Source organism: Mastigoproctus giganteus, chromosome 1, assembly GCF_048544385.1.
Source record: "Mastigoproctus giganteus isolate SK-2022 chromosome 1, ASM4854438v1, whole genome shotgun sequence".
NCBI classification, from domain to species: domain Eukaryota; kingdom Metazoa; phylum Arthropoda; class Arachnida; order Uropygi; family Thelyphonidae; genus Mastigoproctus; species Mastigoproctus giganteus.
In genome coordinates, this window is record NC_143575.1 from 4,852,506 (window position 1) to 4,870,265 (window position 17,760).

At 37.4% G+C, this 17,760-nt stretch overlaps 1 protein-coding gene across 1 annotated transcript in view; it reads right to left on the minus strand.

Moving 5' to 3' along the window:
* Positions 1–17,760, minus strand: part of LOC150090506 (BRCA1-associated RING domain protein 1-like) — a 107,991-nt gene that overhangs the window by 44,370 nt on the left and 45,861 nt on the right. The window contains exons 5-6 of the mRNA XM_090378252.1: positions 10,949–11,029; positions 551–723 (exon numbers count right to left, since the gene is read on the minus strand). Coding sequence (XP_090234378.1) covers positions 551–723; positions 10,949–11,029 — 254 coding nt within the window. The remainder of the gene's footprint in view (positions 1–550; positions 724–10,948; positions 11,030–17,760) is intronic.

The window sequence follows — 17,760 nt, forward strand, 5'->3', positions numbered from 1 at the left end:
CTTTATTATCTAAGGCAGTCTTGGTCCCCATTCACACTGGATAAATGAAGTCCCACTGTAGGTGTACGTAAAACAAAATATATATTTAAGTGAAATTTTAATGTTTTTTTGTTTGTTATTTGGTTTTTAGGAGTATTAGGCCATATTGCTCCGGAGATATGCAGTAGTCATTCCCTGACCTTTCCACATCCTCCGTATTTGATGGGCACGGGCTCGAACCCCGGCCTAATCAAGAAGTGTGTGCTACGCACTGCTGCTCCTGCCTACCTGGCTACAGAGGCGCCTAAACTTTTAATGACATTTTAATAATAATAAACTTGAAATAAATCCTATAATACTTCTTCCAAGTTATCATTTAACTCAGAAAATAGCATTTGCAGGCTATCAAGTTAACACACACTGGTTTACAGTTTTTTACAACTATAAACAAACGACACATTCAAATACTAGTATGATGTTATAAGCAAATTTACTGAACACAGATATAAATATCATTCTTTAAATTGTCATTTATTATATAATTACATGAAAATAAGAAAAGTTATGCTACCTAGCCTGCAAATCAGCACCCTTTGAAACAAGGAGCTTTATTATTTCTGTTCTGTTGTTGATTACTGCATCATGAAGTGGAGTAAGATTGTCCATACCAGGAACATTAATCAAGGCACCATGATCCAAGAGAAGTTCAACTATTTCCTTAGAGCCATGATTGCAAGCTTCATGCTAAAATCATATTGTCTTGTATTTACATTAAGAGAAACTCTAAACAAATTATCAGTAAATTCAGCATTGAATTATCTATATCTAATTATTCATAGGACATAAATCAAATTGTACTCAATAAGACATCACAATAAGAATTTAATAAGAAATGAAAAATAAATGTTATGTGCAAACATATATGGGGTATTTCAGAAGTTTCCTGTACATAACCAGTACAGATTACAGATGCAAGCAGTTAATAAAAATGGTATGACATTTATCTAGTCCCTACTCAATACAATCAACACAAAGGACAAAACATTTCTCCCACCGTGAGGCAATGACCAACTTAGCAGTGTAGTCACTCAGAAAATATTAAATCTCTTATAGCTATGTTGGTGGCATCTGCAAGTGTATACTGGTGTCCCCCAAACCCAAAACTCCAAAATTAAAAAAATTAAAAAGTAATCATAGGAGTTGAGAGTGGAGAAAGTGTAACAGCACCTCTAACTGCAGGTTTTCCCCCAACTGTTGAATAATGTGATGATGGTAGTAGTAAATAATTAGCATTAGTAGAGGCATATGATGCAAGAAAGCAAGCTTATGCAGCATCAGGGAAAAAAAAACAAAAAACCTCCCATCTTACCCCTCCATTTGTTTCAAATGCCTGTCCAGCTCAGCCTTAAATTTATTTAGGCTATCAACTTCCGCAACAAAAGATGGAGGTCTGTTCCACCAATCAACCGCATGCTGGCTAAAGGCAAATTTCTACACATCTTATTCTACAACTGTCTTTCCTCAATTTGAATCTTTGTCCCCTCAGGTTCTTAATCTGAGCAAGAGGAAGAATTCTATCAGCATTCAGCCTGATCAAACCATTCAAGGCCTTATACACCCCAATCAGATCACCTCACGGGTGCCTACTCTCAGGTGCCAAAATTGGCAGAACTTAAGCCTTTCTTGGTAAGAGCACCCCTTTGTTCCCTCACCAATCTTCTTGCTATTCTTTGTACTCGTTCGAGCAACACTACATCCTTCCTAAAATGAGGCCTCCAGACCTAGACAGGTCGAAGGCCTCATTTTAGGCTTCAAGGCAATGGTACTAGACGCTATTGCCTTGTACAACGGGATAATCACCTCCCTGTCTCTGCTAGGAAAAATTCCTATACATCATTGACAAGGGCAACGAGATTAGTGAATGGAACAAAGGGTTGCTCTTACGAAGAAAGTCTTAATTTTTGCAAATTACAGTGTCAGGAGACTAGGCACCGGCGAGGTGATCTGATAGAGGTGTATAAAGCCTTGAATGGTTTGAGCATGCTCAATGCCGATGGGATTCTTCCTTTTGCTCAGAATAATCACCTGAGAGGGCATAAATTCAGATTGAGGAAAGACAGAAGTAGGATAGATGTGCGGAAATTTGCCTTTAGCCAGCGGGTAGTTGGTTGGTGGAACAAACTTCCATCCCTTGTTGTGGAAGTTGATAGCCTTAATAAATTTAAGTTGGACAGGTATTTCGAACGAACGGAGGGGTGAAATGGAAGTGTTTTTTTTTTTTTTTTTTTGGCTGATGCTGCATAAGCTAGCTTTCTTGCATCATATGCCTCTACTAATGCTAATGCCTCCATGACCTGCCCTGGCAGCTCACATCTGCACTGGTCAGCAAACTTCATATTTGACTGCACAATTACCCCTAGGTATTTTTCACTTTGCACATAACTGAGTGTAGTACCACACAGTTGGTACGTTTCTCTTTGGTTATTGTTACTCATATGCTGCACTTTGCATTTGTCAATGTTAAACTTCAGTTGCCACTTTTAAGCCCATTTGCCCAACTTGTCTAGATGCAGTTAGAGTAGCATACTGTCTTTACTGTCATTAACAACCCTGCCAACCTTTGTATCATCCGCAAACTTGGACATTAATCCTGATATAGCTTCATCAATATCATTGATGAATACACAAAACAACGATGGCCCCAGCACCGAAAACTGGGGAACTCCACTAATAACATTTGTCCATGAAGAGCAGTGTCCACTGATTACCACTCTGTCATCTCCCACTCAACCTTCCCTTTATCCAATGTAGCAACTTACCCTTAATGCCATACCTCTCCAACTTGTACAGCAGTTTTCCGTGTGAGTATCAAAAGCTTTCCTGAAATCCAAGTATATGATAATAAAATTATTTTTGACATTCGATTCCTTTGTGACCACATCATAGTATCCAATCAAATTGGTCAGACAAGACCTCCCGTTAACAAACCCATGCTGTATCTTAACTATTACTGCAGTCTTGTCTAGATGATCCTGCAATGCTTCTTTAACCAGTTACTCCATTATTTTCCCTAGAACGCAAGTTAAACTAACAGGTCTATAGTTACTTTTGTCATCTTTTGAACCCCTTTATGAATTGGTGATACATTTCCACACCTCCAGTCCATTGGGACCTCCCCTGAGTCCAAAGAAGCTCTCATAATTATGGCTAAGTGTTTGGTTAGTTCCTTTCCTGCCTCCTTTAATATAACTGGATAGATTCCGTCCACCCCAGGTGCCTTTCTTATGTTTAAATTAAACAGCTTCTCCTCCACTTTGCTCTCAGTTATTTATTTTAGTTTTTGTTATTTGGTTTTTTTTTTTTTTTTTTTTTTTTAGGAGCATCAGCAACTAAGGCCATATTGCTCCGGGGATATGTGGTGGTCATTCCTTGACATTTCTGCATCCTCCGTATTTGGTGGTGACGGACTCGAACCCCGGTTTAATCAAGAAGTGTGTGCTCCGCACTGCTGCTCCTTCCCACCTGGCTATGGAGGCGCCTTCTCTCAGTTATTACAAAATCATTTAGTTCCCTGAAGGGAATGCCAGAAGTTTGATAAACTTCTGGCATTCCCTTCATTGAATAACTCATGTGTGAACGTAGATGCAAAATACTCATTCAGTTTATCAGCTACCTGAGCGTGTTCATCAATAGTCAATCCATCTATGTTAAGTGTTCCAATCTAATTCATCCCTTTCCTTCTAGAGTTTACCTAAGTAAAGAACTCTTTGCTGTTTTCCTTTGCATCCTTTGCCAAAGATTTGTCGTAATCTGCCTTCGCCTGCCTAACCTCCTTTGTGACTTGATTACAGACAAGCTTATATCTGCCACAAGCCTTATTAATTCATCTGACATCCATTTAGGACTAAACCTTGATTGTTATTTGGTTTTTTTTTTTAGGAGCATTAGCAACTAAGGCCATATTGCTCCGGGAATATGCGGTGGTCATTCCCTGACCTTTCCGCATCCTCCGTATTTGGTGGTGACGGGATCAAACCCTGGTCTAATCAAGAAGCGTGTGTTACGCACTGCTGCTCCTTCCCATAAGTAAAGGCTACGGAAGCGCCACTAAACCTTGAACATTATTTCTTAATTGTAATGAAAAGCCTAGTAGCCTCCAAGATTAAGTCCTTGAAGGTTTCCCATTTAGATTTCAATGTTGGTAACGTCATCAGTTGATCCCACTGTACAGAATTTAAAAACTGTCTGAGACCCCCCTATAGTCACCTTTACGAAAGCAAAAGCCCTTCCCTTTAGCCTTGATGGTAGTTACATCCTTAAGTAATTCCCATATCAGTACATTTTGATCACTGTCACCCAGTGGTTCCTTTATTTGCCATATTCTTAATGCCATAGTCCAGCAGTTAGTTTGGGTTGTCTCTGACACAATGCAGACAGCACCGTGTATCGATGGAATGGCTAAGCATAAGCATCTAAAGTTAATGGCATCCACTCACCATCAAACAGTTGAACCTCTAAGGTGGGTGGGGACCTATATCATATTCACAGAATGGGGCATACAATACAGTTTTGCTAAAAAAGAAATTTCATCACCTCATTTTTTAGGTTGTTTATCCATTATTCTGGCAGCTAATCTTTTAGAAATAGCAGAAAGAACATAAGTAATAACACATACATATGAAATTGCAAAAAAATTGACCTTTATGCCTTATGGGTAAATATACAATGAAATAACTACTTTTCTCCAAAATAACAGCATGTTGCGTATGGTTCATATAATATTAGTAAATTAATAAGAGGAGTTTACCTCAATATAGTACGTAGAACACTTCCATATGATACCCTCTAGAAATTAAAACGGAAAAAACGAAAAAAATCGACAACTTACCGGTACATTAAAGTAAAATATAAATAATTAAATAATCAATTTAAAACAATTAAAATTCAAATTAACGCAATTAAAAGAATCTAACAAAAATCGTTTTGAATATTTTCGTTAGATTCTTTTAATTGCGTTAATTTGAATTTTAATTGTTTTAAATTGATTATTTAATTATTTATATTTTACTTTAATGTACCGATAAGTTGTCGATTTTTTCGTTTTTTCTGTTTTAATTTCTAGAGGGTATCATATGGAAGTGTTCTACGTACTATATTGAGGTAAACTCCTCTTATTAATTTACTAATATTATTATCAACGTAGAACATATTGAGTATTACAGCTCTGATTCATACTATCTGGTTCATATAATTTTTTTTCATTACTTTGCTCATACTAGGACAACAAGAAGTTTTTATAACCAAAAAAAACACAACAAAATGCACATCAATATTTTGTTGGCCAAGCCCTTGCTATCACATGGCATCGACTGGATAAGGTTCTGAAAGTATTCTTGGGAAATCTCATAGTACCAAACATGGATTAATGTTTTTCTGCAACTCTCTTAAGTGTTTTTGCTTTCTTTTGGATTACTGAAACACACATTTTGTTCCAACAATTTTCAAATAGATTGAGGTCTGGACTATTCTCAGGCCATGTTATTGTGCGAATTGATTTATCCTTCAACCATTTTTGCACCTGTGGAATAAAAACAACGAAACAAATTACATTTATTTAAGCAAGAGTGTAACGTTTCATAAATTTAAAACATTTGATAATTTTATGAAATAGTACTTATGGTTTTGGCTCTATGACATCTGCAGAGTCATCCTGAAAAATGCAACTGGCAACATCCCCATAAAAAGGTAAACTGCAGCCATTATCAATCCACTGTGGGTGGAAGCCTCCTCAACAATTCCTGTTGAGGGAAAATGGACCATAATCTTCCACACTGGTCGAGTGTGGGTTGGCAGATCGACCGTATTCAGCAGTCACGGGCTTGAACCCCAGTGTACTCAAAGAGTGTGTGCTACTGCATTCCCGCCGCTGACCACTATCCCAATAGTGATCTCTAATTGCGGGAAGTAATTTTATCTCAAGAATGTCCTTGTATACCTCAACACTGTACCCCTTCACAAATTCAAGGTGACTTAACTCCACCATGTGAAATACAGCCCCATATCATTTGAGGTGCAGAATGTTTTACTGTGGCGACAATAGTCAGGACGAAATTCTTCTCCTCTTCTTTGTCTGCCTGCTAGCTGTCAAAACCATTCAAGTTGAATTTTGATTCATCAAAAAAATAAATAAATAACATTTCTACTGATCCTCAGACCAGCTAAGATGTTCTTTTGTCAACTTTAGATGTTGGACATTCTTCATGCTACAAGTTCCAATTAGAAAAGGCATCTATGTACTGTACCATTCCTTGCCTTTACTGCTGTATCCTGCCGACCGGGCTAGCCGAGTGGGTAAAGTACCTGCCCGGCAACCCAAAGGTCGCGGGTTCGATTCCCATCTCAGGCTTGGATCAAAGTACTGCAAAAACCTTGGGAGGTGCAATATGGCCACAGAAGCCGATGCGCCAACAACTACCAAATCAAAAAAAAAAAAAAAACAAAAAAAACTGCTGTATCCTCTTCCCATGCTGTTTTCAGATCTTTCAGATCACTCACACAGATGGACCAGAAATCTGTCATGTGTTGCAGAAGATATTTATAGTAGTAATCGAGGCATGTGATGCAAGAAAGCAAGCATATGCAGCATCAGCCAAAAAAAAACATCCAATTCCTCAAAACGTTTGTCCAGTTCCTCCTGGAATTTATTTAATAAAATTCAAATTTAATCCACAACAAAAGATGGAAGTTTGTTCCAGCAATCAACTACCCACTGGCTAAAGGCATATTTCTGCACATCTATTCTATAACTGTCTTTCCTCAATTTGAAGACCTTATACACCTCAATCAGATCACCTCGCAGGGGAACTGATTGATTGCCAGTTTCTGATAATTTTCGTAATAAACATGCCACTATGAACTGATTATAGTGAATCCTTTTAGCTATTTCATGCACAGAATGTCCCTCTACATTCAATGTGGCAGCAACACTTTTTTCTATGTGGTGTTAACTGTGAAAACGTATCCATCAATAGTACAGAATACTGGCCTCACAGCATATGCACCATATTTATACTGCAGCTAGGGTGATGCAATCATGTAAGGCATGTGTCAACCTCTAAGAAAGATTGCTAGAGATGGATGATGCAATAGATATTGGATTATTCCACTTGATATCGATGCTTCAACTGTTGATGATCCTGCTCAGATAGCAAACAAACTGAATGAGTATTTTGCATCTACATTCACACGTGAGGAGTTATTAAGGAAGGAAAATGTCAGAAGTTTATCAAATTGTAACAGGGTGCTTAATGATTTTGTAATAACTGAGAGCAAAGTGGAGGAGAAATTGTTGAAGTTAAACATAACAAAGGCACCTAAGCAAACCCTTAGCCATAATTATGAGAGCATCCTTGGACTCAGGGGAAGTCCCCACAGACTAGAGATGTGCAAATGTATCCCCAATTCACAAAGGAGGATCGAAGGGTGACACGAGTAATTACAGACCAGTTAGTTTAACTTCTGTTCTGGGTAAAATAATGGAGTCACTGGTTAAAGATGCATTGCAGGATCATCTAGACAAGACTGCAGCAATAATTCAGACACAGCATGGGTTTGTTAAGGGAAAGTCTTGTCTGACAAATTTGACTGGATACTATGATGTGGTTACAAAGGAACTGTATGGAAAAAATAATTTTGATATCATATACAGTCGATTCTGGTTATTTGGGACACATCGGGACTAGTGCATTTTGGCCCAATTAAGCAGCTGCACCAATTATCCGAAGTTTCACGTAAATAGTTAAAAATACAATGGACCCCCGCTTTACAATTGGTTCCCTGTATGATCAAATCACGTTACGATGGACTCACCACAGTAAAGTACCATTTAATATACGATGTGTAGTAAGCGCCGGTCATTGTGATCACTTTTTGAATTGAATTTTAATTCTATTAAACAGCAATTCTAATTAGCGAAAATTGGAGGAATATTATCAGGCTATAAAAGTGAAGATATACTGTATTAAGCAGAAATTTACCCTTCATTATCTTACCAATTAAAAAAATTAAATGATACGTGAAAATCGGAAGAATATACGTGATAATCGGAATAATTAATACGTACTGTAATATGTACATAATAACTAGTTGACATTTCTGTTCACTGACATTTGTGGGTGGGGGTTAAAATTAAAAACAGTAAAAAGACACTAAGCCTGATATACCTTCATCAATTCAAAGAATTCAATTCAATCAATAACAAAGAACACGGCACACACACAAATTGCAAGTAACACGATATGTGCAAGTAAGAACGGAGTAACAAGTTACAAAGCTTTAAAAACAGGAATGAAGAGAAGATTCTGAAAATTAATTTTTTTATATGATTGAAGATTTCATGGAAGTGTAAACACATTTCACCATAATAACCCACAGAATTCCAGCTGTTGGTATTATCGCAAATTCAATAAGATCGAGTTTACTATTCGTTTATGATAGATCGCACTAACAGAAAAGCCCAATAAACAGGTGACTGCTAACTGTTTTTATTGATTTATAATTGTGACCTCCAGAAATCCGACCAAACCACGTTGTACAGTCGGAGACAATTGTAGGGTAATTTCCAGTGCTGCGGTCTCCTGCTCCGATTAAATGGCATATTTTCCCAATTAAGCGAAGTAAACCCTGGCTATTTTCTTGATGGGTTCTGTTTTTTTAGATTTTCCCCAAATAAATAGCTGCCCCGATTAACTGGTGGCCCAAATAACCGGAATCCACTGTACTTGATTTCAGGAAAGCTTTTGGCACTGTTGTGCATGGAAGACTACTGTACAAATTGGAGCAGAATGGTATTAAGGGTAAGTTGCTAAAATGGATAAAAGGGTGGTTGAGTGGTAGAAGACAGAGGGTGGTAATCAGTGGATGCTGTTCTTCGTGGACTAATGTTATTAGGGGACTTCCACAGGGTTTGGTGTTGGGCACACTGTTGTTTAGTATAATATTGATGAAGGTATATCAGGCTTAGTGTCGAAGTTTGCAGTTGACACAAAGGTTGGCAGGGTTGTTAATGACAGTACTGGCAGTGTGCTACTGCAACAGGATCTAGAAAATTTGGGCAGAAGGCCGAGAAGTGGCAACTGAAGTTTAACATTGACAAATGCAAAGTACAGGTCGACCATCACTAATTCGGCAGCATTGGGACCTCTGGGGTCGGATTAGTGTTTGCCGGATCACCGGTGGTTACTTTAGCACATACAGTTTATCCAACAGTTAACCACCTCATCCTACCTTTAATGTTAACTGCCAAGCTAGTTTAAGAAAAAAATTCCCCAGGGGCCAAAAAAATATTTAGCAAATAATTTGATTAGTAATTCTAAAATAAATATTGTAATGTCAGTGTTGTCGTTTTATCGTTTAAAATATCAAAAAAAAAAAAAAAAAAAGTTTCTTTTATGTCACATATGTGGCCCAGTAGGTTACTTTATTTTTAGAAGCCGTGTCGGCCACATACGTGTGACGCTATTACAGCATACATATAAAGGTCGTTTGTGATTAGTTTATTGCACATGTACCGAGTGCAGCAATAAAACTAATTTAGATAAAATAAACTCTCAAAAGTTGCAATAAATTTGTCAGTATTGTTAGAGATTTTGTGAAAATAAGTTCATTAGTGCGCTGTATTATCTATCATGTTGTGTTGTGTTGTGTTTTTCGGCAAGTTTGTACAAGTGTGTTGTAAAAAAAAAAAAATCTAAAAAGGAATGGCTAAAAGAAAATTACTAAAATAAGAGGAACTGAGAGAAATTGCTGGAATTTACAATTAAGCAGAGTTAAACTTCTCACAGACACACTGCTGTCGAGTTTTTTCAGACGTTCAATTTTCTGTTATTGACAATGTACGGTGTTTGCGCTTTAAACCACGGGAGGCACTTCCTTTATGCATTGGAACCATGGCTGGGGCTAAATGTGAGCAGGTTATAATAATAAATGCAGAAAAACAAGTGAGAATGGCTTGCCGTGTTTATGATTGCATTATTCCAAAACTATGATTGCATTATTCCACTACTTAGGCATCACACCTTTTCTAATGCATTTTGTGAAGAGTCTTGCCAGTTTTTGTGCCATGTCTCTTCCTCTCAATTTTAACAACTCTATAGTAATGTCATCTCCCCTGGGGCTTTTTGATTCTCCATTTTCTTCAATGCATGTTTTACCTCATCAGGAAGGATATCGGGTATGTCTTATGTGTTAATAATTTGCGATCCATCTTCCCCACTGCTGACATCATTCCCTTGCTCCTTGTATAATTCTCTATAGTAGTCTTCTGCTATTTGAATTATGCCTTGTCTGCTTTTTATAAGTACACCATCAGTATTCTTCAGTTTCTGTATTATTTGTCTTTCTGTATTACTGCTCGTGGCTGCTGATTTAAGTCCTTTGTTTTCCCTTAATGCGTGTTCTACTTTTCTTGTGTTAAATTTTCTTATGTCCTCTCTGATTCTCTTTCTAATGGCTTTGCATAACTCAGTGTACTCACTTTTCTCCTTGTCAGTGTTTATCTTGCCCTTCATTTGTCATCTTCGGTTCATCATGACAAGTGTTTCTTGACTAATTTTTTCTTCTTTGGATTTCTTTTTACATATAGGTTTCTTGGGCTTGATCATTTTCAGAAAGTTGTAATATTCCTCATCGATATCTTGGTCCTGAGCAGTCTGCAGAAGCTCAAACTTGTTCTTAAGTTCCAGTACATACTGCCCTTTCTCCTCTTCTGTTATCTCAAAGACCTTCGTATTATTTACTTGAGTCAGTTTTTCCCTTTCTTTTCTTACTTCTATATCAAGTGTGCATCTTATCACCCTGAATGCATCTTACATCCTGCATTACTACCTAATTTGATAAAGAAGAGAAAAAGTTCAAATTTCTATATATATATATATATTCAATAAATAAATTATATGCATCTAATTCTCACCAAGGGTGTCCAACCTGCATGATCTTTAATATTAGGATCTGCACCACATATCAAAAGGCGTTCAACAGTTTTGACATCACCCTAAATAAAATGAAATTATTTTGTTCTTTTGAATAAATTCAGGACACTTCATTATTAAAGTTCTAAAACTTGCATATCACAGTTAAACCAGTTATTAATAATGAGGAAAGTATACAACTCCTCCCACAACTGAAATTCAATTTAGTTTTTTACTAAATGAATGAAACCTTTGGAGAAGAGCAACAGACATTTTTCTTACCTTCAGATACTTGGAAATTTTCTAGTCAAGTGTTTTCAAGTAATGCTGAATACTATAAGTAAAACCTGGTTAATTTGAAGTTTAAGTGACCAAAATATATCTCTTTCAATTTAAACAGGTTCAAAGTACCCATACAGGATCAAAACATGTTGGTATTAATCAAGAGAAATTTTTAGCCAGATAATTTTACTAACATAACACTATGCAGAATTTTCATAATTCACATTTAAAATATTAGTAGATCTTTTAGCTTTGTTGTGGTGTACATTTGTAATAGACGGTTAATGCATTAATTTAATCAATACAAGAAAGAACAATTGTGCTATGGAGAAATTTAATAAATTTCTTGCATTTGATAACTAAGTTTCATTTTTTGTTATACACCTCTGTTTTTATTGCACCTAAATAAGCTATTATTTACAAAAAAAAAAAAAAAAAACTTTACTATGGAAGCTGCTTGAAAAGAAAATATTAATCACTATATACTAAATTAAATAAAGCATTAAAAAGAAGTTATTTCAAGACATTAGAACTGGTTAATTTGAATGTGGAGGTATGCAATAAATTTTTTATAACTTTTCATCTTGGCAAAGTAGCATTGAAAATGACAGAAAAGCTAACAGAAACAACCTCCATGGGTAGTCTCTTCCATAAACAGCAACTTAATATAGATGTACAAAAAAAAGGCTGAATTATACAAAACCAAGGTAAAATTTCACAAGTGTAATCAAGCATACATTTTGTCAGCTGTACTTTGCCCTCTCTCTCTCTCTCTCTCTCTCTCTAATAAATAGTGACATAATTCGCCTGCACAAAAAGTAAATTGAATTCCACACAACCAAGGTAAAATTTCACAACTGTAATCAAGCATACATTTTTCTAGCTATACACCTCATATTGGGTTCTCTCCTCAAACTTTTTTCAGGACATCAGAACTGTTCAATTGATATATTTCATCATGACTTGGCATAGTATTGAAAATAAAAGAAAAATTTCACAACTAATCAAACATAGATTCTGCTGGTGGTACCCATCAACATCGGACTCACCATTCATTCTCAACATCAAACTACTCACTGCTTCGCACAGTAATCCATGACTAGCTTAGCAAGAATAGTTAGTGCAGTGTTACAAAATTTATTCATGAGCAACAGTGCTGAAAGGGAGAAAGTCACCCTTTATTACATGGATTACAAGTAATAAACAGGATAGAATATCCCAAAATATGGACATATGACAATTATACATAATAAAAAACACAGTGCTTGTTTCAATGTATGGCTTACACATTCTACTTCTTCTTCGGTGTATCAGTCTTTCGACTGGTTTGCAGCTTTGATGAGCTGTCTCCATTTCTCACCGTCTTGTGCTAGGTGTTTCACTTCTGCATAACCCTGAAGCCAAGTTTCCTTCAGAATTGTATTTATGATGGTGTTTTTTGGTCTTCCTTGTTTTCTTTTTCCTGATATTTTACCTTCCAACACATCCAGTAGCATTCCCTATGTCTCATGGTGTGTCCAATCAATTGTAGCCACTGTCTTTTGATTCTTCTTAGCAATTCTCTTTATTTTCCTACACATTGCAAAACTACGTTAGTAATCATTTTTTCTGTCCAGCTATCTTTTCCATTCTCTGCCAGCACCACATTTCAAAAGCCTCTAGTTTTTTCAAGGTGGTTTTGTTTAATGTCCGTGTCTCAGCTGAAACATGGCCTTCATGCATCATCAAATAGCACAAACCATTATGATGGCAAATAGAAATTCAGTGAGCTTTGTTATTATATGTGAACTACTGAAAAAAAATTTCATATATCATGTTGTGAATACCTTAAGACAATTAGACAAAAATTTTTTTTCTGAAGCACATTCATTGCCATTCTCTCTCTCTCTCTCTCTCTCTCTCTCTCTCTCTCTCTCTCTCTCTCTCTCTCTCTCTCTCTCTCTCTCTCTCTCTCTCTCTCTCTCTCTCTCCCCCCCCCATATTAGTGGGATTACCACTAGCCAAATTACTCTTTAATATTGACAAGAGCAGTTCCTTGCATTTGTCAATATTAAACTTCAACTCCCATTTCTCAGCCCACCAGCCTAAATTTTACATCTTGTTGCAGTAGCTAAGCTTACCCTGTTACTTTCACTAACCGCCTTCCCAAATTTTGTATCATCTGCAAACCTAAACATTAGGCCTCATATACCTTCATCAGTATCATTAATAAATACAGAAAACAACAATGGGCCCAGCACTGAATACTGTGGGACTCCATTAATAATTTTAATCCACGAAGAGCAGTGTCCATTAATAACTACTCAGTCTTCTCCCATTCAAACATCCCTTTATCCAGAGCAGTAACTTTTCCTTTAATGCCACACTGCTCAAATTTTACAGTACTCTCTTATGTGCAACAGTATCAAAAGCTTTCCTGAAATCTAAGCATATGACATAGTATCCAACCACAGTGGTCAGACAACATCAACAAATCCATGTTGTACATTCCTGTACTGCAGTACACACTTGCACATCTTGAGTCCATAGTGACTTCCCCTGAAGCAAATGACGCTCTAATAATATAGCTCCTCTGCTGTCTCCCTTAATATAATGAGATAAATCCCACCCACCTTAGGCACCTTTTTTATGTTAAGTTTCAACAATTTCTCTTCCACTTTCCTCTCAGTTATCATAAAATCATTTAGCTCCCTCTTAGACACTAATGAACTTCTGGCATTCCCCTCCCTAAAGAACTCCTCATGCATGAATGTACCGTACTGTATTTCCCCACGTAAAAGAAGCACCCTTTTTCGAAAAATTTGGGGTCTAAAACTGAGTGCGTCTTATACAGTGGTTGTAGATTTTTTTTTTTACTTGCATTTCCTGCTTTTTCGCGCTTGTTGTCTTTACGCTTATTGTTTCGCACTTGTTACCGGTATATTAGATTATGTTTTGCCACGTTCTGCCCAGAAATGGCTCAGAAAATATTTTCGTATATATGCCAAGAAAAGCAGCAGAGGCTACTTTACTTATATTAACAGTAGAAGAAGGTATTGAATCACATTGGTGCAATTGATGTTGATGGTTTAAATGTTGATCCTGCACAAGTTGCACATTGAAGAAGGTATTGATTCAATACCTTCTTCTACTGTTAATATAAGTAAAGTAGCCTCTGCTTCTTTTCTTGGCATTCTTTGCCAGAGACTTCTCTTTGGCAAAAGAACTAATAACATTAGCCTACAAAGAGCAGTGTCCACTGTTCATCACTTTGCATTCTCTCACTCAACCATCCCTTTATCCATAGCAACAACTTGCCCTTAATGCCATATGTATCACTGCATTTAGGAATCTATTAGCTTAGTGTAGTACTGTCAGTTAATCAATTTAATATTCATATTTTATTTATTGTGCCTCCAGGGCAATAAGCCCATATGCACTAAAAAACAATTACAAAATTTAAAATTTCCATAAAGCATTAAACAATATTAATTTCAATTAATCATTTGTCAATCTATTTAAAAATTTATTTGAGTGATCTCAACTTATATAAAACAAAAACAAGTCCATTAGTACAAAAAGTGCCACTGATTTCTGTTCTAAACTTCATACAGGTACACCATGCTCTACTTGGTCCAGTAACCAGAATCTTCTCTTAAAAACATTTTGCACATAACAACAAAAAAGCTTAAAATTACAAAGATTTACAAATAAAATTGGTAAATTATCTTTATCCAGGATACAGATCCCTCTCTCAAGCTCACTTCACAAATCAACATAATATGGACACTAAAGCACGAAATGAATGCCAGTCTCTCTGCAAAAACAAAAGCCAGAAGAGACTAAGCCGAATTTAGAGACAGAGGGCAGAAATAAAAATGTTTCTCTGCCTTTCTCAGAACCGTTCCAACAATTTTGCCATATATTTACAAGCTCATCATAGATTCTTCTCCACTCCGCTGCAGTCCGTTGCCTCACAAGCCCATTCCCACCTTTCAGGCAGTACTGAACACCTAACATCTCTGCAGGGATCCCTAGCCTGAGGCAATACATAAGTCCAGCACAAATGACCAACAGGTCAGCAGACAATTTTCCAGACAAAACCATGAAGCGCATCTGAAAGAAGATGCTTCGTTATTATTACATTTCAACCTTCATAAACCAAGCTCTGGAGGCTGTTTGTTGTTGTTATTTGGTTTTTAGGAGCATTAGCAACTAAGGCCACATTGCTGCGGGAATATGCAGTGGTCATTCCCTGACCTTTCCACATCCTCTGTATTTGGTGGTCACGGGCTCAAACCCCAGTCTAATCAAGAAGTGTGTGCTACGCACTGCTGCTCCTTCCCACCTGGCTACGGAGGCGCCTGCTCTGGAGGCATAAGTGATTATGGGAACAAAAACACTTTCATATAATATATTTAAAGGCCGGCCCTTAATTCCCCATTTCAATCTAGTAAGCCTCCGAAGCTTGGCATACGATAATTTAATATTCTGTTTCAAATATTTGACATGTTGTGCGAAAAACAAATGCTCTTCCAGGTACAAACCCAAATACCTGAAACATCTTGCATACCTCAGGGAGATACCCCCACATTGTACAAGAGGTGGCCTAGTCAAACTGAGGGTTTTTCTTTGAAAATCTGTAGCTTATGTAAATTTGACCAATTTAAGAGATCCTGAAGAATGGAACTAGCCTTTTCTTCAATTGTTTTCCGAGAACCACCTGCAACAATTAAGACTAAGTCGTCTGCATAGGAGATGGCACAAGTGTCACCCATATCACGCTCCAAAAACTCATCCAAAACCGTATTCCATATACAAGGCCTGAAGATTAACCCCTGGGGAAATCCACGCTCCACAAGACAAAACTTCTCTTCCCAACAGGACCAAACCATGACCCTACAGTTAGAAAAGTAATCCCTAAAATGTTAGATTTCAATCAATTGAATATATTAATTTTCATTGTTAATGTTGTTATTGTTATTTGGTTTTTAGGAGCATTAGCAACTAAGGCCATATTGCTCCGGGGATATGCGGTGGTCATTCCCTGACCTTTTCGCATCCTCCATATTTGATGGTCACAGGCTTGAACCCTGGTCTAATCAAGAAGTGTGTGTACTACGCACTGCTGCTCCTGCCCACCTGGCTACTGAGGTGCCAGTGGTTTGGGGGGGGGGGCGGAGCACCAAAGGCAGGGGACTCTCCAACATATAACAGCCTAACAAAATGTTTACAGACCTTTCTGGAACAGGACATGATCCAGCCAAGGAGGATGCCTTTAGTGTGCTAGGTGCAAGGAGTGTGAAGAAATAAAGTAAAGTACCAATTCGGCATTCTGATGGGTATTTATGAGAGTTTGAAGAGTAAGGTAGATAGATACCCTTGAAGGAATTAAAATGTGGGTTCCATCAAGATCTCAATGCCAGAGCTCACACTCATGCATCAGATAACACAGTGGCAATCTCAAAGGCAGAATGTGCTGGTCCCACAGGAAGTAGATTTTTTTTTTTTTTTTGTCAGTTGTTGGCACATTGGCTTCTGTGGCCATAATGCACCTCCCAAAGCTTTTGCATTTTACTATGATCCAAGCCTGAGGGGGAATTCGAACCCACGACCTTTGGGTTACCAGGCAGGCACTTTACCCACCTTGCTAGCCCAGTTGGCTAGGAAGTAGTTGTCGGTTACTCCACTATCAGGGAAATGGGAAATATGTTGTGCAAGGTTAGGTGGAATGGGGTCAAGGTATGTCTGCCAGGGGCAAAAGTATATGAAGCTGTAGAGCAGATATCTTTCAAGGGCACAAAAGGTGATATTGTTGTACATGTTGGCACCAATGATATTAAGAGAAGAAGATCTAAGAACTAAACAAGCACAGGGCGATGTTGGGAAAAGTCACAAAAAGGTTTGAATTTGAAAGTGGCAACAATTCTACCCAGATATGACAGGAGGGATTACATGTTGAGAGCCTTGTTAATCAATTTGACCCTGGAGAAAATGTGCAAGGTTCATTAGCATTAGTAGAGGCATATGATGCAAGAAAACAAGCTTATGCAGCATCAGCAAAAAAAAAAAAAAAAAAAACTCCCATTTCACCACTCTGTTCATTCCAAATACCTGTCCAGCTCAGCCTTAAATTTATTTAGGCTATCAACTTCCACAACAAAGGATGGAAGTCTGTTCCACCAACCAACTACCCACTGGCTAAAGGTAAACTTCCACACATCTATCCTACATCTGTCTTTCCTCGATTTGAATTTATGCCCTGTCAGGTGATTATTCTGAGCAAGAGGAAGAATCACATCAGCATTGAGCATGCTCAAACCATTCAAGGCTTTATACATCTCAATCAGATCCCATCGCATGTGCCTAGTCTCCAGAGCAGGCACTAGCAACCTGATCTGATTGAGGTGTAAAAAGGCTATTAAATTTTGCAAATTACAGACACTAATTTGCAAAATTTAAGCCTTTCTTCGTAAGAGCAACCCTTTGTTCCATTCACTAATCTTGCTGCCCTTCTCTGTACTCGTTCAAACAGCTCTACATCCTTCTTAAA